Source organism: Balaenoptera acutorostrata, chromosome 12, assembly GCF_949987535.1.
Source record: "Balaenoptera acutorostrata chromosome 12, mBalAcu1.1, whole genome shotgun sequence".
Lineage (NCBI taxonomy): Eukaryota > Metazoa > Chordata > Mammalia > Artiodactyla > Balaenopteridae > Balaenoptera > Balaenoptera acutorostrata.
Window position 1 is genome coordinate 73,847,544 of NC_080075.1, and position 26,440 is coordinate 73,873,983.

A 26,440-nucleotide genomic window follows, 5' to 3' on the forward strand; every position below is an offset into this window, starting at 1 on the left:
GTTCTTGAAAATAAGAGGTCGCAAAAAGGGAAGTGCCAAATGAAATTTCCAATTATGTATTTGCAATATATAAACCCTAAAATACAACTCAGAGAACTGCAGAAAACTCTATTTAAAAAACGCAACCATACTGGAAAAAACACATTCTTCACAGAAATACAAGGGACATGGCATTAGAGACAAAGTTAATAGTTAATAAAGGTATATGACTATGACACAAAGACTATTCTGCCTGGATCATGTTTTTAACAATCAAATACTTGATACTAAGAAAAAAAAGTTTTACTTTCATGAAAACAGACATTCATTTTTAAGAATTAAAAATTCTTATTTTTTAAAATAGTTTTGGAATAAATTAATAAAAACAGTGTCAAATATTTCAACAAATTATGTAACTATTTTTAGCACCCCTTTCACTCTCAGACTTCAGTCTGGATGATAAATTACATGGTCACTCCAGCCACTAGGCATACTCAACTTTGTTCACTCTCCACCAACCTAGCACAGTGCCCATAGTGAGTACTGAATACATGTTTGCTAACTTACTGAAGAGCTCATCCCTTTGATCTTTCCAATAGAGTTTATATGGATTAGCAGAGACCTCACATAAATGAATTCACAAATAAGGGGAGGAAATCCCCATCCCCGCCCTACCATTAACTACTTCAGTTAAAGATATCAGTTACTAGTTACCTAAGTTAGGTCCCTTGATCTCACCAATCTTGTCCCCAACATGAATCACACCAAATCTTTAATATCTTAATTCTCACCTTCCCAGCTTGGACCCTCATCATCTCTCTCTCTTGGATTCTACCTAGCATTTTGCAAATCTGTCTCTCTGCCTCCATTAATTCCCATGTTAATATTTTGGTATATATCTCTTTGTGTTCTTTTTAACACACACATCAAAGTATATATACAGTCATCCCTCGGTATCAGTGCACGCTCAAGTCCCTTATGGTTGGTTGGCCCTCTGTAACTCGGATACAGAGGGCCAACTACAGCACATTTTTTAAAGAGAGAAAAATGTCATACTTTAAATCTGAACTCATTGCCCTACGTGATGATATCTTAGAAAATCCAAACTCCTTAACAAGACTGTTAAGGTCTTCTACAATCTAGCCCCAATTTATGTCCTGTCATGCCTCGAATTCTCGCCTCTTCGTACTACCTGCAGTCCCCAAACACACCATGTACCAATGACTCCTCCATTCCTATATTCCTATATATTCTGGCTCCAGAATGTCTGGACTCAAAACTCTCATATTCCACAACAGGAAATCAACAAATAATGTCTAAAATTAATAAATAAACAGCAGTATAATAATCACATGATTTAGAAATATGACTTAAAAAAAAAAAGTCAGGAAAATGCTTGCTTAATCATGGCCATGTTAACACAATTCTAGCTAATGAAATGTGAACGTAAGCCGGCCAAAGGGCTTCTGGTCAGAGTTTTTATGCTCTTAAAAGATAAAATGGGGGAATTCCCTGGTGGTCCAGTGGTTAGGACTAGGCAATTTCACTGCCGGGGCCCAGGTTCAATCCCTGCTCAGGGAACTAAGATCCCGCAAGCTGCGAGGTGTGCCCCCCGCCCAAAAAAAAGAGAAAAAGAAATGAAAGACAAACAGTTTTTGCAACCAAAAATGTAATAACTGATTCATTCATAGATCAAACCAACAGGTAAAATGTTACTAAATGCACCATCTCAAAGCATCACCCTACCTATAATTTATTAATTACAAAGGGGGAAAGTACCTTTAATGGAGAAATCCGGCAGGCTCTATCTTACCCAAGGGCTCAAACTTAGTATCTCCAATAATAGGACAAAATGACATTATGCACTGAGATGTGATGCACTGAGAAAGACACATCATCTAGGTAGTATTTTTGCCAAAATGTTTAATATGAATCTATTCATGAGGAAATAAATCCAAAATGTGGGTCATTCTTAATAAAATATTTAGACTCATTCAAAAAACTCAATGTCACGATCTTATTTATTCTAGATTAAGAAAAGTAAAGAGACAGGACAACTAAATTCAATGCATAATCTTGAATGGGACTCTGGACACCTACACCACCAACCACTCCCCAAAAAAGGCAAAAATGTTGAGGCAGTTTGAATAAGAACTATAAAGCATATACTACTGACTAATATTAAATTTCTTGGGTGTAACTATGAGGTTGTAGTTATATAAGAGAACATTCTTGTTCTGAGGAGATACGTACTGGAGTATTTAGGGGATGAAGTGTCATGATATCTGCAGCTTACTTACAAATTTTCAAATGGCCTAGCAAATAAAAGAAATACAAATACAAATGGTATGAGTGCACAAATGCAGCAAAATATTAATAATATAGAAAATCTACATGAAGGACATATATGTGAATAGTTACACTATTCTTCCAAATTTTCAGTGCATTTGAAAGTTTTTAAAATAAAAAGCTGGAAGGGAAAAAAAGAGACACGAGGAAAAAATTGTCCCTTTTCCTCTGGATGATGTTATGACTCAGTATGTCTGGAGCCTAAAATTGCTGCATGTATCTCCACACCAATGAAGAGAACTAGCCTGAGGACAAACTAACTGACTGAGTGGCAGGATGTAAAGATAACTTGGGTTCTTGGTGAGGTTGCTGAGCATTTAACAAACTAACCCTAAAAGTGACACATAAACATTTTGTTGTTGTTTAAGCCAGCTGGGTTGGCGGGGGGCGAGGGGGGGGGCAGGGAAAAGCAAGGAGCTGTCACCTCCTAATACACAAATGTACTGAAAAAAAGTATTGCCATCAAAATTACATTAAGGATGTGCAACAATTAGCAGCAAAGAAGAGGGACATCACAGTACTTACCCTTTCTATGCTATACATTCTAATGCTATGTTTTTAAGCTAATAGGCATTACTTTAAATATAATTTAAAAAAATATTATTCAAATAAAAACAGATGCATCTGTCATTGGAAATCACTTTCCTGGCCCAGGAGTAAAGGCACTTACTACAGTGATTTACCACATGATAAAAATATTCTAAACCAAACAAAATATCATATATAGAAACCAACTCCAACCCTTTTCTGAAAGCTCCTACAACCTTAGGCTGGTGGTAGTTAGAGATTTTGACGTTCCAGTGAGTCCCATTTAAGGGGTATGATGTTTGATGCTGGGAAGAGCAATGGCTGCTTAAAATTATCAACAAAAGAGATAAATAGAAAAAAAAAATCTCAACTATGTATCAGCTCTTTCAACCTAAAAATATGAAAAGCAAGTCAAATTCTTTGTCTATAAAGAAACTACATCTAATCTGTTTATAACCATCCCCAAAATTATGTACCCAAAGAAATTACTCTTGTAAAAGATATTTTTCTTCTCACTTGTGTGTGTGTGTGTGTGTGTGTGTGTGTGTGTTTTGATAACTACTTTTTTTTTTTTTAATTTATTTTTTGCCTGCATTGGGTCTTCGTTGCTGCGTGCAGGCTTTCTCTAGTTGCAGCGAGCAGGGGCTACTCTTCGTTGCTGTGCACGGGCTTCTCATTGCAGTGGCTTCTCTTGTTGCGGAGCACAGGCTCTAGGCGCATGCGCTTCCGTAGTTGTGGTGCACAGGCTCAGCAGTTGTGGCTTGCAGGCTCTGGAGCGCAGGCTCAGCAGTTGTGGCACGTGGGCTTAGCTGCTCCGTGGCATGTGGGATCTTCCCAGACCAGGGATCAAACCCGTGTCCCCCGCACTGGCAGGTGGATTCTTAACCACTGCGCCACCAGGGAAGTCCGAAAACACACTTTTCAATAAAGTTTTATGAGTCACAAAATGGTAGCCCTTGTACCAATATTTCAGGTCTGGCCAGTATTGTTTTGTTCTAGGTTTTTTAAAATGATTTCACTTTTGTAAAAGTCTGTATTTCCAGCTTCTCTGGTATAATGTACTGGAAAGAATATGGGCTTTTGAGTCTGAGGGACCGGGATTAACAATTCTAGTTTCACCATTTACTAGCTGTGTGACCTTCTTGGCTCAATTACCTCATGTTCCTAATCCTCAATTTTCTCATTAACAAAATGGGGATAATACAAATTTCCTCAGAGGATTAGTGTGAGAATGAACTGAAATAATGTACAGTCATACCTCATTTTATTGCATTTCACTTTATTGTGCTTCAAAGACGTTGCGCATTTTTACAGATTGAAGGGTTTGTGGCAACCCTGTGTCGAGCTAGTCTGTTGGCATCATTTTTCCAACAGCACTGCTCACTTCCTCCTGTCTCTGTGTCACATTTTGATAATTCTCGAAATATTTCAAAGTACTGGGGGTTTGTTCCAGACCACCACAATAAGGCAAATGCCACAATAAAGCAAGTCACATGAATCTTCTGGTTTCCCAGTGCATGTAAAAATTATGTTTATACAATGCTGTAGTCTATTCAGTAATAGCATTCGGTCTAAAAAAATGCACATACCTTAAAGATACTTTATTGCTAAGAAATACTAACCATCATGTGGGCCTTCAGCAAGTCATAGTAACATCAAAGATCGCTGATCACAGATAACTATAACAAACACAATAATAATGAAAAAGTTTTTGAAATATTATGAGAATTACCAAAATATGACAGAGACACGAAGTGAGCAAATGCTGTTGGAAAAACAGACTTGCTCAATGCAGGGTTGCCACAAACCTTCAGTTCGTAAAAAGTTAAGAATCTGTGAAGAACAATAAAGCAAAGCACAGTGAAATGAGGTACGCCTGTACTGAGTGCGCTTTGGACATGACCATGGTGGTATGGCCTGAACTATGTATGCTATACAATCCCAACCTAGTTGTGATGTGGGGTTTTTTTATTGTGGTAAAAACAAGTACCAGGGCTTCCCTGGTGGCACAGTGGTTAAGAATCCACCTGCCAATGCAGGGGACACGGGTTCGAGCCCTGGTCTGGGAAGATCCCACATGCCGCGGCTCAACTAAGCCCACGCACCACAACTACTGAGCCTGTGCTCTAGAGCCCATGAGCCACAACTACTGAGCCTGTGTGCCACAACTACTGAAGCCCACATGCCTAGAGCCCATGCTCCACAACAAGAGAAGCCATCACAACGAGAAGCCAGCGCACTGCAATGAATAGTAGCCCCCAGCGCACCGCAACTAGGGGAAGCCACAGCAACAAAAGACCCAACGCAGCCAAAATAAATAAATAAATAATAAAATAAATAAATTAATTTATTTTTTAAAAAAGTACCATAGAATTTACCATCTTAACCATTTTTAAGTGTACTGTTCAGTAGTGTTAAGTATATTCACACTGTAGTGCAACAGATCTCCAGAACTTTTTCATCTTGCAGAACTACATGCATTAAACAACGCTCCTTTGCCCCTTTTCCCCCAGCTCCTGATAAGCACAAATGGACTTTGGGTTCCTTCCACCTCATGGCTACTGTAACAAGTGCTGCTATGAACACGGGTGTGCAAAATCTCTTCAAGACTCTGCTTTCAATTCCTCAGGATCTATATCCAAAGGTGGGACTGCTGAACCATACAGTAGTTCTATTTTTTAAATCATCTGACTAGTTATGATAATCGTAATCCTAAAGTACTCACGGTTTTTGCCCCAATAAACCTTTGGAATATTTACCATGTACTTCTCAAATTTCGCATTTTGGTTAAAAAAACTTATCGTCATGCCTGTGAGACATGCTCCTAACTAGCATATTCCCTAAGTTAGTGGCACCGATTCGCCCAGCCAGTGGTAGCATCAGGATTATGTGACATGGATCTAATCCTGCCACTCACTACCCCATCTACAGGATGAAGTACAAGCTTACTGCCAGATCATATAAGGCCCTTCACAGTCGGCACCACATAATTTCTAAACACTTTATGCTCCAGACCCAAAATGTTGATAAACACGGAACTCGTTAACTAAATCGTGATACATCTAATGGAACACTATGCAGCAGTTTTTAAAAAATGAAGAAACTAATCATGAGGAATGATCGCCAAGATACACTGTGGAAGGAGGAAAAAAAGTAAAATACAACTACTTCTGTGATGTATTTAATAGTACTACCTTGGCTCTCAAACTTTAGCTTGTATGGAAATCATCTGGACGGCTCCATCAAAATACAGATGGCTGAGTCCTACCCAAGGAATTTCTGATTCAACAGTTGACAGGTAGAACGTGAGAATTTGCATTTCCAGCAAGTTTCCTGGTGCTGCTGGTGCTGCTGTGAAGAGATCCACACTTTGGAACCACTGTCTTCACAGTCATTGCGTATTTCAAAAAATGGATCATTCTTTGTTCACTGCAGCACTATTTACAATAGCCACGACATGGAAGCAACCTAAATGTCCATCAATAGATGAATGGATAAAGATGTGGCACGTATATGCAATGGAATATTACTCAGCCATAAAAAGGAACGAAACTGAGTTATTTGTAATGAGGTGGATGGACCTAGAGTCTGTCATACAGAGCGAAGTAAGTCAGAAAGAGAAAAACAAACACCAGATGCTAACGCACATATATGGAATCTAAAAAAAACGGTACTGATGAACCTAATGGCAGGACAGGAATAAAGATGCAGACATAGAGAATGGGCTTGAGGACACGGTGGGGAAGGGGACGAGGTGAGAGAGTAACACTGACATATATACACTACCAAATGTAAAATGGATGGCTAGTGGGAAGCTGCTGCATAGCACAGGGAGATCAGCTCGGTGCTTTGTTGACAACCTAGAGGGGTGGGAAAGGGAGGGTGGGAGGGAGGCTCAAGAGGGAGGAGATATGGGGATATATGTATACATACAGCTGATTCACTTTGTTGTACAGCAGAAACTAACACAACATTGTAAAGCAATTATACTCCAATAAAGGTATTTAAAAAAAAAGGATCATTCTTTATCATCTTTAAAGAAAATCAACCCACCACAGATTGTTCAAATTCAATGGCTGAGGAAAGCCAAATATGGTCTTAAAAGAAAATCATCCACTGAAGCAGATCATGGCAGTTATGTGAGAAAATTTAACTGACAAATAGCAAGGAGGATGAGCCAAGCTGTAATAGTACTCCATGGTACATTTCAAAATCTACAAAACAACATATGTACAATTGCATTGCATATATCATACAATACCAAGCAGGCACACTGACACCATTGCTTTGAGGAAGATGTGTTTTACAGTAGAAGAGTCAAGAACAAACTAACAAAAAATTTTAATTATTTACTCTTGAAATTAAGTTACCTATAATGCTTTCCTTAAAATTAATGTTTTAAGACCTCCATTTCTTCCCTTCTAGCCACTCATTTCCATCAACCAACAAATTCACCTAACAACAGATGATAAAACAAACTGTATTTGAAAATACAGTTCCCTAAAAAACTCTCACTCAACTGAAGCAATTTTAAACTCAGTAGGTTTGCTAAAATTCAATAGAAGATCAGGAAAAAAGGCAAATGTTTGAAGAAACAGTCCATTCAGCAGGGGCTAAAGCATTCCAGGGGGCTCACGCATTCCAAGGGAGACAGAATGTCAAGGATGAAGATGTTACCTGAGACTGAGGCAAGTTTTAAAAGGCAAATTGTGCTTAACTGAATCACTGCTGGAGTTGGAAATCATCATTTAATAGAAAGACCACAACCTAGGGCAAAGAATAAGAGCATTCATATATATATATATATATATATATATATATATATATATATATATATATATATATATATATATATATTCATCACCAATGACTTAAACAGTGCCTGCTAAAAAGCATAACGTAGAAAAAAAGTAAAAATCAGCTCAAGAAAATGTGTTGGGGGCTAAAGAAGAAAGTTTTTAAAAAGTCCTGTAATCTGTGGCACCTACATATAGACATCTTATTAAATAAAGTTTTTCAGAAGAGAAATTGAAGAAAAATTAGAGGGGGAAGGGGCTTCCCTGGTGGCACAGTGGTTAAGAATCCGCCTGCCAATGCAGGGGACACGGGTTCGAGCCCTGGTCCAGGAAGATCCCACATGCCGCGGAGCAACTAAAGCCCGTGCGCCACAACTACTGAGCCTGTGCTCTAGAGCCCGTGAGCCACAACTACTGAGCCCACTCGCCACAACTACTGAAGCCTGCGTGCCTAGAGCCTGTGCTCCACAATAAGAGAAACCACCGCAATGAGATGCCCAAGCACTGCAATGAAAAGTAGCCCCCCTGCTGCAATTAGAGAAAGCCCATGCGCAGCAATGCAGACCCAAGGCAGCCAAAAATAAATACATAAAAATAAATTTAAAAAAAAAGATGAACCAAAATTGATAGGACCACTTTGTAAAATTGTTCAGTACTATCTGCGAAAGCTAGTACCTACCAAAGCTAAATATATGCGTACACCATGACCCAGCAATCCCACCCCTAAATACACACCCAAGAGGAATGCATGCATATTTTTAAAAAAAGAAAAAGAAAAAGAAAAATTAGAGGGGGAAGTCACGATATTATAGTGTAAAAATTAGTTATTTGAGTATATCAGGTTAACATTGAAATTATTTTTATTCCCTTAAGCACACATTGATCATCAGTCACAAATACTCCACAAAGGAAACTGTCCACCTGTTGCTTAATTTATAGTTACCTGTGTTATATAAGATATTATTATTAAATACTTTTATTAGAATATTTTATTGTACAGAGAAATACAAACTGCTAAACCCTGTCTGACTTATTCAAAAAGCCCACTATTCTTGAGGGAGGCATATTAAGTTAAGAGCATGGCTGACTTCCTGGAAGTCCATCTTAGAGCTTAGGTATAAGCCAGTTTCATTAAGATGCTATTTATGGTCCTGACATTCACACATGTGTGCAGACCCTTTTTGAATCCATTTAAAATAGAGAAATTACTTCTGTAAATGTTTCATTCAACATGAAAAAAAAATCCTTATATTTATCCCCCAAACTGTTCACTCACATTTTAAAGGATAATCCTCCAACAATCCTAATACTTGAGAACTAGTGAGTAAATCTTAAATTTACCTCATCTAAGCTCATAACTTTGTTTGGATTATATTCATCCTGAGGCTTCACTTTTCCATCAATGCATCCCAATTTTTTAAATTCTTTCTGAATACAAGAAATAATTTCATTTTATTATAATAAAGCATTTATCCAGCATCTTGTGGAAAAATTATTCCACAAAAGTTAAACTCTGATTATACATACATAAGGCACCAAAACTCATTTTTTATTATGTCTCCAAAATATATCAAACTTTCTACCTCAACAGAGACTACTGAAGATAAAAGAACTTCTTCTAGGGAATTCCCTGGCGGTCCAGTGGTTAGGACTCGGTGCTTTCACTGCCACAGCCGGGATTCAACCCCTGGTCGGGGAACTAAGACCTCGCAAGCCGTGCGGCACGGCCAAAAAAAAAAAAAGGAACTTCTCATTGGCCATAATCATCAATTCACAAATCTGTAACTGTATCGTACGGTAATACAATCTTTAATCTTTGTCTTAGTTTTCAGGTCTCCTACCTAAATGTCTATCTGGTCTCATTTCTGCTGGCTGGACATGTCACCGGCATAAAAACAAAAGTCTGCTGCTTCTTCGGGGTCTAATAAAATGGAATTAAAAAACAAAGTCAGTAAGGCACTAAGAAAACACTAAGTACTACGTGTGGCTTTAATTTAGGTGATTTGTGAATATACGATTTGTTTTCGTCTGTATTATGTCCAGAGGTTAATGGAAGACTAGTCTCTAGATACATGTAAGTGTTACTACCTGACTGTTTAAAATTCTGTATCTTATAAAAACAAAACAAAACTTTCTTTCATGAGGTATAGCAAACGTAACTTTGTAAGACAAGAAAACAGAACAGAAAAGTAAGGTGTCTTAAAGAGCATAAAGCTTGTATTTCCCACAAATATGAAATGTCTTAGAAGAGCAGCAAAGATACTGAGAATCAGATTCTAACTTAGGTGCTGAGAAAGTAGTGGTATGTTGGTGCACTTTTCAAAATTCTCCACTAGAACTTAAACTCCACAAGGACAGGCACCAAGTTGTACTACTCACCACTGCATCTCTGGTGCTCACAGAGAGTGCCTGACACATTGCAAAACCTCAACAGCAAGTGCAAAGGCTTGTAGCTTAATTTCCTACTTTATTTTTGAAAAATGACTATGGCATACAAATCTTTAATCTATTTTGAATCAGACACCACTTCATACATAAAATAAACTATCTAAAGAGACATAAAACCAAATGTAGCAAAATATTGGCAATTGGTGAATCTAGAGGAAGGATATAAGAGGATTCATTATAATAAGTATCTTTACTGTAGGTCTGAAACTTTCCAAAAGAAGAAAAAAGTTTTCAGAATTCTTACTCACTTAAGCAAAGAGCTAACACTTGAACAGTTATTTTGATATTATATTTACCTTCCACAGCACTCTTGTCCATTTATTATGCTGACTATATATTCCCACACACAAAAATATGCAAAAAGACACGAATGGATTTTTAAAAATTCACACGTATCCATTTAATGTCTAATTTAAGGAAGGCAAAGCCATTTTAGCAAGACTGAGAATATACAAAGAGGCAGAATAACTCTACTCACACTTTGTAAGGAAAAATATTTACTAGTAGGTTTCAAACCAGCTAAAAATCAAGCGGGCGATACCTTATCATTCAAAGCCAAGTGCTGTAATATATAGGACCCACTGCAATCCTCTGACAGATTATGAGTTTGCTGAATCATTTGTTGGTCAGTATTCTATAAAATAGTATACATCGAGAGCAAAAGACTGAAGTTTAAGACTACAGTCATACTTTGTTCAAAAAGCAAAAAATACTCTCCCTTCCCCCCAAGTAAATCAGCCAAGAATTATACATCTAAATTAAAGCTCTTTCCTTTAAATGGTGCTGTTGTGAATACTCTGATTCCCTACTACATTCATTTGACTACCCTAAATAACAAAAATATCAGTATTTTGAGGATGGACTAGATATTTACAAGAACAGTAGCAAAGTATCATCCATCCCTAATCCTACTGGATGTTATTTATGAGTTAAAAAGTGGAGTCAAAAATCATTTGGAGTCAAAAATTACTTCAAATTCCAGTTAAACTAAAAGAGAAAAATCTTTCTGATCCCTTCTCTCCAAAATCACACCAAAACTTTAAGGAAAACAAGAAATATAAAGAGTTTACCTTCATTGCAATGGAGAGACATTGTAACTAACCACAATAGATGAAGAAGTTTATGACCTCAGAACCCACTGAAGAAGATACCAATGAGGAGCAAGCCAATTCACGGCTAAATAGGAGGTTTAGCAATAGGAGGTATTAGGTACCAGGCAGAAAGTAAAGGCCTGATTGAAGGTTTATATAAGGACACCCCAAGACCTAGTCTCCATTTCACATAACCAGATATTACCACTCCTCAAGACCTAGCAGGAGTCTAAAGATTTATTCTCTAGAAAATCTGAAACTGACACACTCTGAGTTCAGGAACAAGAGGTTCAGTGGAGTGTGGAGATGAAACTAAAACCAGGGAGATTAAAAAGCCCCACCCATGTTTACAAAGCTCATGAACATCTTTTCAAAGACCCATTCTTTTTTTTTTTTTTTTTGGCACTTTTAAAAAAAATCTTATTGAAGTGCAGCTGATTCAACAACCCATTCTTAATTATGAATGTATGTCCTGAAATCACCAATCATTTGAGGAAGGCCTCTAAAATAAAATACAGAATAAAACAAACATGGTATGGAAAACTCGAAGGAAAAAGAGAGTCAAGAAGAAAATGTCAAAAAAGCTATCTTCCAAGAAAGATACTGTATTTATAAAACAAGAACAGAATGCTTAAAAACAAATTTTAAGGAATAAACCAGAAAAAACACTAGAAATTTAAACATACTACAGCTGAAATAAAATCTTCAATAGAAAAGTTAAAAGGTAAAGTCAAAGAAATCTCGCAGAAAGAACGAATTAGCAAAGCTAGAAAATAGAAAATTATACAATCAATCCAGGAAGTCCAACATCCAACTAAAAACAGAAAATAAAGGGAAGAAAATCACAGGAGGGAAAAATGTAAGAAAACGTGAAGAAGTTAAGGACCTGGAAAGGCCCACCAAGTATCGAGAATGATAGATTTATTTTTAAAAAAGACCCACCCACTGAGGTACATGATCTGTTACCAGGAATTCAAAAAAACTAAAAATCTAAAAAGTTCCAGAGACAAACTAGGTCATAAATGATGGATAAAGAATCAGAATGGTATTGTACCTGCCAACAACATCAGAAGCTAAAAGACAAAAGTAATACTTTCAAAATCCTAAGGGAAAATTATTTTCAAACCAGAATCCTAGGCCCTGTCAAACTTTCAATTGAGTGAAAGGAAAGAATTTAGACATTCTCAAATATGGAAAGTCTCAAAAAATTTCCTTTGCCATGTACCCTTTTTGCAAGAAGCTACTAGAGAATGATATGATCCAAGGCAATAAATTAACAACAGTATCTCACATGAGAGAGGCTAAGGGAACTGAAGCAAGAAGGAGAAAGACCTAGAAGAGAGGTATCCAGGAAGAAATATATATATCTCTAATAGTTTGACTGTGTAGAAATTCATTCTGAGAGGTTGTTGGAGGATGTAGGAAGACTTGATAATGCGTAAAGGAAATCAATCAAATAAAAAGAACTTTCAACTTCAGAAAAAAGGAAATAGAGTCATAACAGACTATTTGGCTTGATAGGGAATATTCACATGGGCATATTAATGTAACCACTGGATATCAATTTAACAAAAAAAACTGGGATAAAAGTGGGATGAGATTATAACAGGTTAAAATTTTCATCTAATATTAAATTAATACTCAAGAGATGGCTGTATACCTTATCTTTTGAAAATACAGGAGTATATAACAGAAGAGGTAGAAGATGCTTCTGAAGAACAGGACTGAAGATGGAGAGGAAATGAGACAGGAGACTGCTTTTTTTGTTACTATAAATCTTTTAGCAGTTTACTTAACTTCAAATATGTGTACACATCACTGATAAAAATTAACTTTAAAAAGCTTTCAAGGGACTTCCCTGGTGGTGCAGTGGTTAAGAATTTGCCTGCCAGTGCAGGGGACACAGGTTCAAGCCCTGGTCCGGGAAGATCCCACATGCCGTGGAGCAACTAAGCCCGTGCGCCACAACTACTGAAGCCCACGTGCCTAGAGCCCATGCTCTGCAAGAAGAGAAGCCACCGCAATGAGAAGCCCGCGCACTGCAACAAAGAGTAGCCTCCGCTCACCACAACTCGCGTGCAGCAACGAAGACCCAACGCAGCCAAATAAATAAAATAAAATGTATAAAGAGCTCATAAAACTCAATAGTTAAAAAAAAAAAGAAGAAAGAATGCAATTAGAAAATGGGGGGCTTCCCTGGTGGCGCAGTGGTTGGGAGTCTGCCTGCTAATGCAGGGGACGCGGGTTCGAGCCCTGGTCTGGGAAGATCCCACATGCCGCGGAGCGGCTGGGCCCGTGAGCCACAATTACTGAGCCTGCGCGTCTGGAGCTGTGCTCCGCAACAGGAGGGGCCGCGATGGTGAGAGGCCCGCGCACCGTGATGAGGAGTGGCCCCCGCTTGCCACAACTAGAGAAGGCCCTAGCACAGAAACGAAGACCCAACATAGCAATCAATCAATCAATCAATTAATCAATAAAAAAATAAATCTTTAAAAAAAAAAAAAAAGAAAAAAAAAAAAAGAAAATGGGCAACTGACGTGAACAGATATTTCACCAGAGAACACACAGATGGCAAATAAGAACATAAGAAGATTTTTCAACACCTCTGGCTATCAAGGAAATGCGATTTAAAACGAGTGAGATTATTACTACACACTTATCAGGATAGCTAAAACACAAAACAGTAAAACCACCAAATGCTGGTGAAGATGCAGAGAAACAAGATCACTCACACGCTATTGAAGGAATATAAAATAGTACAGCCACTCGAGAAACAGTTTGGTAGTTTCTTATAAAACTAAACATGCAATTACCATATGACCCAGTAATTGCACTATTAGGCATTTATCCCAGAGAAACAAAAATTTATGATCATACAAAACCTTCTACATAAAAATTCATAGCAGCTTTATTTATAACAGCCAAAAACTGGAATCAGCCCAGGTGTTCCCCAATGGGTGAGTCATTAACCAAACTTGGGGAATGCATACCATGAAATACTACTCAATAATGAAAAAGGAACTATTGATGCATACAACTTGGATGAATCTCCAGGGAATTAAGCCGACTGAATAAAACCAAATCCCAAAGGTTACATCGTATATGGTTCCATTTATATTACATTCGTGAATGACAAAATTTTATAAATGGAGGACAAATTTTTGGAGGAGAGAATGGGGGGGGTGGAGGGAGAAAAGGGGTATAGTTAAAAAAGAACACAAGGGATCCTTGTCCCTTGGAACTGTTCAGTATCTTGACTGTGGTGGTTGCTACATGAACCTACAGAAGTGACAAAATTGTAGTGAATTTCATACACACACACACACAAATGAGTACAAGTAAAACTAGAGAAATTTGAGTAAGACTGGTGTGCTGTAACAGATGACAATATCCTGGTTGTGATATTATACTACAGTTTCACAAAATGTTACCATTAGGAGAAACTGGGCAAAGTGTACAAGGGATCCTTCTGTATTGTTTTTTACAACTGCATGTGAATCTACAACTGCCTTAATAAAAATGTCAATTAAAAAAAGCCTGCATAGGGCTTCCCTGGTGGCGCAGTGGTTGAGAATCTGCCTGCTAATGCAGGGGACACGGGTTCGAGCCCTGGTCTGGGAAGATCCCACATGCCGCGGAGCAGCTGGGCCCGTGAGCCACAACTGCTGAGCCTGCGCGTCTGGAGCCTGTGCCCCGCAACGGGAGGGGCCGCGGTGGTGAGAGGCCCGCGCACCGCGATGAAGAGCGGTCCCCGCACCGCGATGAAGAGTGGCCCCCACTTGCCGCAACTGGAGAAAGCCCTCGCACGAACCGAAGACCCAACACAGCCAAAAATAAATAAATAAATAAATAAAGTAGCTATACAATTAAAAAAATAAAAAATAAAAAAATAAAAATAAAAAAAAACCTAAAGAACCTTATTAAAAAAAAAAAAAAAAAAAAAAAAAAAAAAAAAAAGCCTGCATAAGCATTGCTACTGATATGAAAGAAACAAATCAATACTGTCCTCTGTTCTGATTTTGCTACATTGTACTTTTTGGGTCTCCAGAATAATGGTTTTTTCCATTTTCTAATGTTTTACAACCTTGGATGCTCTGTTTCTGGGTCATGCTGGAAATTTAGTGTTCCATCACCAGTTGCTGTTTTCCCCAAAAATATGATTTTTCATCTCTGGAAAGAAGGACAAACATCAAGCAATCACTTTTGCTTGTAACTCAAAATATATGGTACTACTATCTTCAAAGATAATGTTTTTTCTCATTTGAGATTTACCTTCAGATGAGTTTTCTTCACCAAAATTTTACTCTAGTCATCTTTTCAAATTCCTTTTCTTATAACCCAAATTTAAAGGACTTATTCCATTAACCCCCAATATTCACCTCTTTGAAGGAAGCAAATCCATGACCTTTACAAGACTTTTATCAGTCTTTATGTTCAGACAATGGTCTCAACACTCTCTATAGCTCTTTTACACTCTACCTTTAGGACTGAACCATCTCCACAAGCAGTCTTCCCATGCAGATCTCTTAGCTATTCACAAATTTATATTTTGTGCTAAATAATGATCTCTTATTTGTAAATCAACTCAACAAGCCCCTATTTCTCTGTTAATCACAATTGCTATCACAGCACTGGCTGGGCAACTCTGTACTGTTAAAAGTTGAAACAGATTGACAGTATTTCTCCTATCATTCTTTCCCTTTACAAACCAAACAGAAATATCAGTATTTCCTTTGCCACATCTCGTATACCATTATACACCATAATTCTTGAAAATAAAATAATTATTTCTAACATTATAAGCTCAGCTCTGCTGTGTTATGCTCTGTTTGCAAAAGACAAGTAACCTGAACAAACCCCTTGGTATTTGGTACTGAGACTTGTTACTTTCCCACTTCTGTCAAAACAAAGACAAAACAACAATAAACCACTGTAACTCCACTTTTCAAATTAAAATTGATGAGTAGGAGAATGATCCTATCATTAATTTTTTCAAACAAAACAATGAAATTCTCAGGATGAGAAACACAGCCATGAACAGGATTGGATGTGGATTTTAGTCAAAACTCTTTCACTAATTAGCCATATAATCTTCTGCAAGTTACTTCCCCTCATCAGTCTCAGTTTCCTGACTCAGTTTCCCTGGTGGTGCAGTGGATAAGAATCCGCCTGCCAATGCAGGGGACACGGGTTCGATCCTTGGTCCAGGAAGATCCTACATGCCGCGGAGCAACAAAGCCCGTGCGCCACAACTACTGAGCATGTGCTCTACAGCCCACGAGCCACAACTACTGAGGCCCGCCCGCCTAGAGCTTGTGCTCCTCTGCAACAAGAGAAGCCACTGCAATGACAAGCCCGCTCACCGCAATGAAGAGTAGCCCCTGCCCCCGCTCACTGCAACTAGAGAAAGCCTGTGCGCAGCAACTAAGACCCAACGCAGCTAAAAAAAAAAAAAAAAAGAAAAAAAAATTCTTTGCAGGGTACTCTCCTGTATTAATATTCCAAGGAGATCTATGTAGATACACACAACAAAAAGACAAACCTGCCTTCAGTATCTGAAAGTACAGACCGGTAATAATAAAGCATGGGAAAGTACCTTAAAGGATCCTCTTGATTTAACGACCACTGGTTAACAGTAGATATCACATGAAACAGTGAGGGGCTGTCTGTGATTAAATGCTCTTTTAGAGAGCTGTGTCAAGTGGCAAAGAGTTTTTTTGGGGCTTTTTGGTAGTAAAATATACATAACATAAAATTGACCATTTAAACCATTTTTTTAATTGCAGTAAAAAAAAACACATAACATAAAAATATACCAACTTAACCAGTTTTAAGTGTATAGTGCAGTAGTGTTAAGCGTATTCGCACTGGTAACACAACAGATCTCCAAAACTCCTTCATCTCATAAAACTAAAACTATACTATATCCATTAAACAACTCCCTATTTCCCCCTCCCCCCAGTCCCTGGGAGACCATCATTCTACTTTCTACTATTCTACTTTCTGTTTCTATGAATTTGACAACTTTAAATACCTCATATAAATGGAATCATGCAGTATTTGTATTTCTGCGCATGTTAACCATTTCTAAGTATACAATTCAGTGGCATTAAATATATTCACACTGCTGTGCAACCATCACCACTATCCATCTCCAAAACTTTTTCATCTTCCCAAACTGCAACTCTGTACCCTTTAAGCAATAATTCCCCACTAACTGAAATTCTGTACACATTAGCCAATAACTTCCCATTACCCAGTCCCCAGGCCCTGGTAACCACTATTCTACTTTCTCTATGAATTGACCTATTCTAGGCACCTCACATAAATGACTTGATGCAGTATTTGTCCATTTGTGTCTGGCTTGTTTCACTTAGCATAGTGTTTTCAGTGTTTATTCATGTTGTAAAATCTATCAGAATTTCACTCCTTAAGGTTGAATAATATTCCATTGTATGTATATGCTACATCTTGTGTATCCATTCATTGGTCTATGGACATTTGGGTTGTTTCCACCTTTCGGCTACTGTGAATAATGCTGCTAAACAGACAATAACAAGTGTTGGTGAGGATGTGGAGAAATAAAACCCTGGTGCAGTGCTATGGGAACATAAAGCTGTGCAGCCACTGTGGAAAACAATATGGTGGTTTCCCAAAATATTAAAAATAGAATTATGGTATGATCTAGCAATGCCACTTCCAGGTATATACCCAAAAGAACTGAAAGCAGGGACTCGAACAGATAAGTCTATGACAAAGTTCTTTTTTTTTTTTTTTTTTTTTAACCAAAGTTAATTTTTGATGTCAGTCATCCTAATGGATGTGAAGTAACGTCACATAGTGGTTTTGATTTGCATTTCCCTAATGATTAGTGATGTTGAACATCTTTTCATGTGTTTACTGGCCATCTGTGTATCTTCTTTGGGAAAATCTCAGGACAGTTCTTAATCAATCCTAAAAATACACGTTCAGGGGCTTCCCTGGTGGCACAGTGGTTGAGAGTCTGCCTGCCAATGCAGCGGACATGGGTTCGAGCCCTGGTCTGGGAGGATCCCACATGCCGCGGAGCAACTGAGCCCATGAGCCACAACTACTAAGCCTGCGCGTCTGGAGCCTGTGCTCCGCAACAAGAGGGGCCACGACAGTGAGAGGCCCGCGCACCGCGATGAAGAGTGGCCTCCACTCGCCACAACCAGAGAAAGTCCACGCACAGAAACGAAGACCCAACACAGCCAAAAATAAATAAATAAATAAAGTGTAAAATTAAAAAAAAAAAAATACACGTTCAAATGAAAGAAATTCCTTAGGCGGGCTTCCCTGGTGGCGCAGTGGTTGGGAATGCGGGGGGACACAGGTTTGAGCCCTGGTCCAGGAAGATCCCACATGCCGCAGAGCAAGTAAGCCTGTGCACCACAACTACTGAGCCTGCGCTCTAGAGCCCATGAGCCACAACTACCGAGCCCGCGTGCCACAACTACTGAGCTCGCGTGCCTAGAGCCGGACCTCTGCAACAAGATAAGCCACCTCAATGAGGAGCCCGCGCACCGCAACAAAGACCCAACACAGTCAAAAATAAATAAATAAATAAATAATTTTTTTTAAAAAAAGAAAGAAATTCTTTAGGCACACTGGCATTCCTGCAGCATGAGCCACTGCCTGGGTGTCACAGCAAAGTCCTGTCACGTTTAATATGAAAAAGGTTTTGCTCAATTCTCTAAAAAGCAGCGTCTCCATATAAAATGGGCTCATTTCAATTAAATAAACCAATTCTTAAATGCATGTTAGTGGAACCATCCTACTCTTCCAACGCTTAGTAAAAACACTCAGAAAGACAACAAAAAGGGTGTGTTCACTATACCCCTCCCAGAGGCAAGAGCCTTTACCAATTTAATTTTTTACATGGAACCCAGAGACTCCATTTCCCAGTGAAAGACAGTCCTTACAGAAAAAGTAATATGAAGTCGAGGGGTGGAGGGAGGATTAACAACACCAAAAGATAGCACTTTCAGTATAACAGCCTACTAAAAATTTCTGCTTTGGGACGAGTCCAAGTAACTACCGTATCACGAAAGGGTAATGCTTTCCTGAGCTCATACTGCCAACAGGGTTATAGCCAAATCAACCAATGAAATCTGCTCATCCAAAACCAGTAACTCTCTTTAGCAAATACTTCAACAATCTGAATTTCCAAGACCAGTTTTACCCTAAAATTACTCTATTAGCCAAACAGCTGATTTTCTTAAGTAAAATCTGACCTCAATCTACTTCACATATTTAATGCTCAGAAAATAGATAGACAAGAAATGTTAAAATAAAACTAGCCAATTCTAGAGGATGCTGATTATACTTACTACCTGTCTGTCTGCCTGCCTTCATTCACTATTTACCATGCACCCATTAAATGCAGGGATTCTTCTAGGTGCTTAGCATCTATCAGCTAAAAAAAAAAAAAGACAAAGCCCTCTGCCCTTGTGCAGCTTATATTCTAGTGCCCTTGGATTCACTTTGCGATTGGTGAGTGTGGAACATACCAGTAATTTGTTTTTACAGCTCTGTCTGCAATAAATCTGACCATAAACATCATACACAATTTCTGGCATAGATGTGTGGGAAGTGAAAGTATACAGAAAAATTTAAATACGGTAGTCTGTGTAAGCACTGTGAGTAAGCACCATAAGCCTATAAAAATTATTTCTTCCAAGAATCAATAACCAATAAGTAATTGAAATAACTGTGCCTAAAATAATGAGGGCCAGCGTTATACTGGCAGTTTGGCCCTACTGAATACCTGCAAGGTAACTACTTCTGTCCAAACCTCAAGAGGTTTTAACAATCAAGTGACAACTCAAATTTCAGTATCATTCATAATTAGAGAGTGCTCTAGATTTTTTAAAAAACAAAGCAAAACAAAAAAACATCCTAGTCAACTGATGAAATTTAAAATGTCCTAAAAGTAGCACACATTCCAAGTATCTCTAATCATCTGCACATTAGCCAACTGGCTAGTTTATACTGTTTAAACATGCATTGTCCAATACGGTAGCACTAGCCACACTCAGCACCTGAAATGTGCCTAATCTAAATTGAGATGAGCTGTAAATATAACATACACTCTGGAGAAAAAGAATGTAAAGTGTCTCAACTATTTTTTAATCTTGATTACATAAAATTTTAAGACTGGATAACATGAGTTAAAATATAGTATTAAATACTTCTTTTACTTTTTAAATGTGGCTACTAAAAAATATGATCTATGTGACTCACATTATATTTCTTTTGGATGCACTGCTGTAAGATGCCAGCAGACTTCTAAACCTGCACACAGAGCTAATACATGCAGTGTGTTGGAGCTGTACTCAGAATTTTACACCCATGTATTTATCCATTTCTCAGCTTACACTGTTCAATATATCTTATATATCAAAGTATCACACATATCAAACACTTTTATATCAAAATATGAAAGTTTCAGAATCTAAAGTGAATTGTTTAGCAGAGCACTAACAAATATTTGTGTGACCACTGCATGCAGGGCAGTCAATCCATAAAGTAACTTGTTCTGCCTCACTTCCGCAGCAGAAGGGTCACGAGTTCCATATACAGCTAATGTGCATGCACTGTGCTCCTCCACTGTGCCTGGCACCATGCTAGGTGCTTTGCTCTCAATGACCCATAATATCCTCACAACTACCTTATGTGATAGGTACTATTATTAACACTATTTAAAGAAGAAACAAGCAGACAGAGATTAATTAACTTGCCAAGGTTCCATAACTAGTAACCTGTGGAACTAGGATTCCAACCCAGCAGGTCTGATCCCAAATTACTACACATTTTCCCTAGTAAAAAGACTACACAAGGGAATTCCCTGGCGGTTCAGTGGTTAGGACTCCCAGCTTTCACTGCAGAGGGCGCAGGTTCAATCCCTGGTCAGGGGACTAAGGTCCCCGCAAGTCTTGCGGGGCAGCCAAAAAAAAAAAAAAAAAAGTAAAAAAGAAAGACTACACAAGAAGATTATGTCATTATCTTACAGGATTGGGCTTTAGTTGAGGGTATGCACTCATTAAAAAAGACAAGAGTAGGGCTTCCCTGGTGGCGCAGTGGTTGAGAGTCTGCCTGCTAGTGCAGGGGACACGGGTTCGAGCCCTGGTCTGGGAAGATCCCACATGCCACGGAGCAGCTGGGCCCGTGAGCCACAACTACTGAGCCTGCGCGTCTGGAGCCTGTGCCCCGCAACGGGAGGGGCCGCGATAGTGAAAGGCCCGCGCACCGCGATGAAGAGCGGCCCCCGCACCGCGATGAAGAGTGGCCCCCACTTGCCGCAACTAGAGAAAGCCCTCGCACGAACCGAAGACCCAACACAGCCAAAAATAAATAAATAAATAAATAAAGTAGCTATACAATTAAAAAAAAAAAAAAGAAAAAAGAAAAAAAAAAAAAAAGACAAGAGTAGATGGAGTTAATGTTTTGCTTCCTACCCTCCACCCCCTACCCTTCTCAACGACAGGTTAAAGTTGACCACATGAATTAAATCCCTGATCTTACTACAGGTTTATTCTATGCTCCCCTTTCCAGAAAGGCCCTATCCCACCCCTGTGGTCCAATTCCTATTTGTCCTTCAGACTTCATTTTAGACATCTCCATGCAAGCGCCTAATTTAGGCTAGTCACCCCTCCTTCCTATGCTCACCCCCATTGTAGCACTTTCCACACTCTATTGTGATTGTCCTCACTAGACTGCTCCTTAAGAGGTCTATTGTGTTCACTTATCTATCCCCAGTGCCTAAAACAGTGCCTAGCATTAGGTGCTCAATAAATATTTACTGAACTATCTAACTACCTGACCCACCCAGATACAGCTAAAAGTGGAAATATTAAAAGTAAACATAGTGGTAGGAAGTGCTAAACCACAGGCAGAGAACAAGTTCTAAGTTTCGTGAAATTTATGACAGGTCTAGAGAGCAGTATGACACTCAGAAAATAATGATTACAATGAACCCCCTCCCCCCAAAAAGGGAGTAAAATCAAAACCTAGTTAAAATGATCACTTGCCCAATTTAAATTCAGTAAAATTTGTTTTATGAAAATGAATTAAGTAGCTGACAAATATTTATCACAAGAAATCCAAATCAACGATTCCAAATGCTATAAACTGTTTGAAATCAGCTTAATTGTGACAATTCCCAGAGTTCAAAGAAGACTACAGTTGCTTCTTTAAAAAATCATCTTAATATAAAACTAGTTACACTTAAAAATGGGTTTCATTGCACTGCCCGAACGCTGTGTTCTGGGCCCCAAGTGACAGAGACAACCATGTGTCCTTTAAGATATTTATTGTGTGTGGGGAAAAAACGGATTTCACATACAACCCATTTAACACAATTCGTGTTAATGCACTAAATTTTCTCAGCAGAGTCAAATGGGACTTTCCTAGAGCGTTCCCTTTTCTTTTCCTAAACGGGAAACCGATTTAAAAGGTCAATCTTTAGCTCTTACTTTCACACTAAATAATTCTGAAACATGAGGTGAAAAGTACATTATAAGTCCCAAGGCTATGACTGGCAAGACAGTTCCCTGTAAATTCTAGAGTAAAACAGAAGGGAGAACTTCATTCTTTCGGGTTCGAGGACAGAAGCTGATCGTCTCCATTAGATTACTGCTTCTGTTGATGTCTCGAACAGCTCGGTGAGCAAACATGCCAGAGAGTCCCACCCCAAGCACGAAGAGCCTCCAATTGTTTGACACATCAATGGGTTAGTCAACGCCGAACAACTCACTTTTCCCTTCTAATTTGCCTTAATTATTCCTCACACAAATCCTCAAGTTTACTTTAAGACCACATGGAATCTTCTCTTTGCCCTGAAGTATGAATCCAGGCCTTTACCAAATGACTCCTAGTGCTTCAGTCCCAACCACCAAAATAAATCCCTTACAAATATCGTACAGCTAGTAACGCCACACCAACATGGAAAAAGCCAATCCAGACGCTTAAAGAAATAGGATTCTAGAACGCTGTTAATGCTGCATATTTTGTAACAGCAGACACTGAGCAGAGTGAGACTTGAAAGCAAAAGACCGGATGCAAAGCTTGGGAAGACCCCGCCCCAGAAAGCTCAATGCCGATTCAAACAGTAACTTGGGTCTGTCGCTTGGAATCAGAATCACTGAAACAAAGGCGTATATTACTGGAAGCAAGATGTCTGGAATAAAAGAAACGGTTTGCAGATGCAGAGACCGCACACCACCCCCCCCCCACAGGTCTTACCTATGGTGGAAATAAAGGTGGTATTGAAGGCATCATCCGAAAAACGAAAAAGGACGCAGGTCTTCCCCACTCCCGAGTCCCCGATCAGGAGCAGCTTGAAAAGCAGGTCGTACGTCTTCTTCGCCATTGGGAGGAGCGGCACAGGCTCTCGCCGCCGGCGGCCCCAAGGGATCGGTCCCTCTCACTACGGCCAACTCCTCCTCTCTCGGGCGTTCTCAGGCCGGAGGACCGGGGAAGCGTGGGAAAAAGGAGGGCTCGAGAGGGCGCGGGCGACCTAGGAACGGCCTCGTCGAGGAAGCCCCGACGGTGGCTGCGTCCGGTGCCTCCGAGGGCGGCGACCGCGGCTCCGCAGCCTCTCCCAGCCGCTCCGCCCGGTTCCGGGGAGTCGGTCGGGACAAAATGGCCTCCCCTCCCCCCTCAGGGCTGCTCGGCCGGGACGCTCCCACGGGCGAGCAAGCAAGCTCGGCCGTCGAGGGAGAGCGGCGGGCGTGAAGACAGTATCCCTCGCGAGCAGCCGCTCTGCGCTAGGACGCGGCGATGGCAGCGAAGGAGGACCCGGAGCCGACGAGCTCAGCTACATAGCCACAGGAAGCCAAGCCGCCCCGGCCAGAGCCACCTTTTCCCCGTGCCCTCTCACGCCGGCGTGCGCGCTGCCTGAGACGCACGCAAGGACGTACGCCCGCCCTCCCCTCGCGCCCTCGCCCTGCGGGCCGCCTCTGCGCACGCGCACCAGAGGGTGTGGGGGCCCGCGGGGGTGAGGAGTGGAGCTCTAGGTCTCCGAGCCTCAGTCTAAGGCCCGACGGAGACTAGAGAGGGGAGGGGCGAGAGAGGGCGAGGCCGCGGGCGCGCTCCCTGCGGCCGTCTGATAGGGTGCGCGGCGTTACGAGCACGCCCCGCGGGGGGCGCTGCCTAGTGACTGCGCAGGCGCGGCATGCTGGAGTAGCCCCTTGACACCCCCCGTTTCCCTCTTGTGGTCGCTCTCCGGGCTCAGCTGAGGATGCTTCGGGCCGCATTTGGCGCGTGTGTTTCGCTGAGAGTCTTGGCGCAGCCAAGGGCTTGGGTCGCCGTGTGTTCCTGTGTAGCTGTAGCTCGTAAATGCGAGAAAAAGTAGCGCCCTGAGTCATTTAATAGCCTCTTTGCTAAACTGAGGCGCATCCTGGAGTGCCCTCTCTCGTGGCTAGTCGGGGCGGGGGAAACATTAAGCTCCGTCCCGGCTTACTTAAGGAACCAGAGTTGGCGTTCAAGAGAGCAGGAGTTTGAAATGGGAAAAACTGGCCACGCTGCTCAAGTTGGGATGATGTAATCTGCCCTCCAGGGCGAGGAGTAGAGGGCCGAGGAACACTTGGGTGCAGGGAGAACCTCCCCGCCAAGTGGAAGCGCCGGTGCTGTGGTCTACGTGGAGAACCGGCTCCAGAACTTGGACACTTCTTTTTAAATTAATTAATTAATTTATTATTTATTTTTATTTTTGGCTGCGTTGGGTCTTCGTTGCTGTACGCAGGCTTTCTCTAGTTGCGGCGAGCTGGGGCTACTCTTCGTTGCGGTGCGCGGGCTTCTCTTTGCGGTGGCTTCTCTTGTTGCAGAGCACAGGCTTTAGGAGCATGGGCTTCAGTAGTTGTAGCACGCGGGCTCAGTAGTTGTGGCTCGGGGGCTCTAGAGCGCAGGCTCAGTAGTTGTGGTGCACTGGCTCTAGAGCGCAGGCTCTGTAGTTGTGGCGCACAGGCTTAGTTGCCCCGCGGCATGTGGGATCTTCCCAGACCAGGGCTCGAACCCGTGTCCCCTGCATTGGCAGGCGGATTCTTAACCACTGTGCCACCGGGGAAGCCCTTGGCCACCCTTTTGCAATAGGGAGAGCCCAAGAGCACCGTGCAGAGGAAGCGGGGCCCCTCCCTGCTGCCAGAATTGAACCACCAGTGTACCAAATTGAGAGATAGTGAAGCCAACCCCAACCCCGCTGCCTTTTCCTTGCACTTTCTTTTCATATGCCTAGCACTCTTCCTTCCCTCTCTTTCCATCAGTCTCAGGTATACCTTCCCTTTCTTCTTCCTTTCTGTAGTTTAAATGTTCATACTCCTGCCCTACCTTTCTTAGTGTGCGTCATGGCTCCAAAGCACACCTAGGATGTGATGGCAGAGTAGTTGAACCTGGTGGGCTGGTTCAACCCGATACAGGAGAAAACCCTGAGACATCTGGAAAGCAAGAAACAGGAATTGCAAGAGAAGTAAAAACTGCATTTTTACACCCCACCACCACCAAAATGTTTGTGTATTTAATATGTAATTAAAATTAGTCTTTAGGCAGTAGGGTAATCGTATTTCAGTCTCCCATTCTTTGAAGACTTGTCTTACATTCTTCTTTTCCAGCTACCCCTAAAGCTTCGTTTCTGAAGATGCCTGTCTTCTTTAATCTCACTCTCCAGTTTGTTTCTGGGATTGCTCTTGTCATTTAAACCTTATCCTCTATGAATCATTCTTTCTCCAATTGGGAATGTCTTATTAGGAATAATGCCACAATTCTAAAATAGCCTAGCCATGCAAATCACAAAATGAGCTATGGTCAGTGCTTCACAGGTTTGTCATCAATTCAGAGTTATAACATTCAGGAAAATCATCAGTATTAATATGATTCTCCCTTTCAAAAGAACTACGATTAACTCAAGCCCCAATGTTGTGAAGCATTTTAGAAAGTTATGATTTTTAAACATAGAAATCCTAATTAGTTCCACTACATAAATGTTGGGGACAGTGGGCAACTAAAAATGAAAAATAATTTTTTAAAAATTTCTTTGTTTATCCCAGTTGTTTCCAACAGTTTTATCAGTTAGAGCCTTTTCTCCATGCACTCAATATTCTGGAACTTTAGTAATTAATTATACTATTAACGAAGTTTATTTAGTATTGGATCAGGATCCTAGAAGTTTAGAGCTGTAATATCTTTTAAGTCATAATTCAACTCCTGCACATAATTTACAGATGAGTCTAAGGC

At 40.3% G+C, this 26,440-nt stretch overlaps 2 protein-coding genes across 2 annotated transcripts in view; one reads left to right on the forward strand and one right to left on the reverse strand.

Annotated features, from left to right (window-relative positions):
• The window catches only part of RAB10 (RAB10, member RAS oncogene family), an 83,023-nt gene extending 58,906 nt beyond the window's left edge, over nt 1–24,117 (reverse strand). Inside the window, exon 1 of the mRNA XM_007191273.3 lies at nt 23,456–24,117. Coding sequence (XP_007191335.1) covers nt 23,456–23,582 — 127 coding nt within the window. The 5' untranslated portion in view covers nt 23,583–24,117. The remainder of the gene's footprint in view (nt 1–23,455) is intronic.
• The window catches only part of ASXL2 (ASXL transcriptional regulator 2), a 279,668-nt gene that overhangs the window by 9,174 nt on the left and 244,054 nt on the right, over nt 1–26,440 (forward strand). The window lies entirely within an intron of this gene.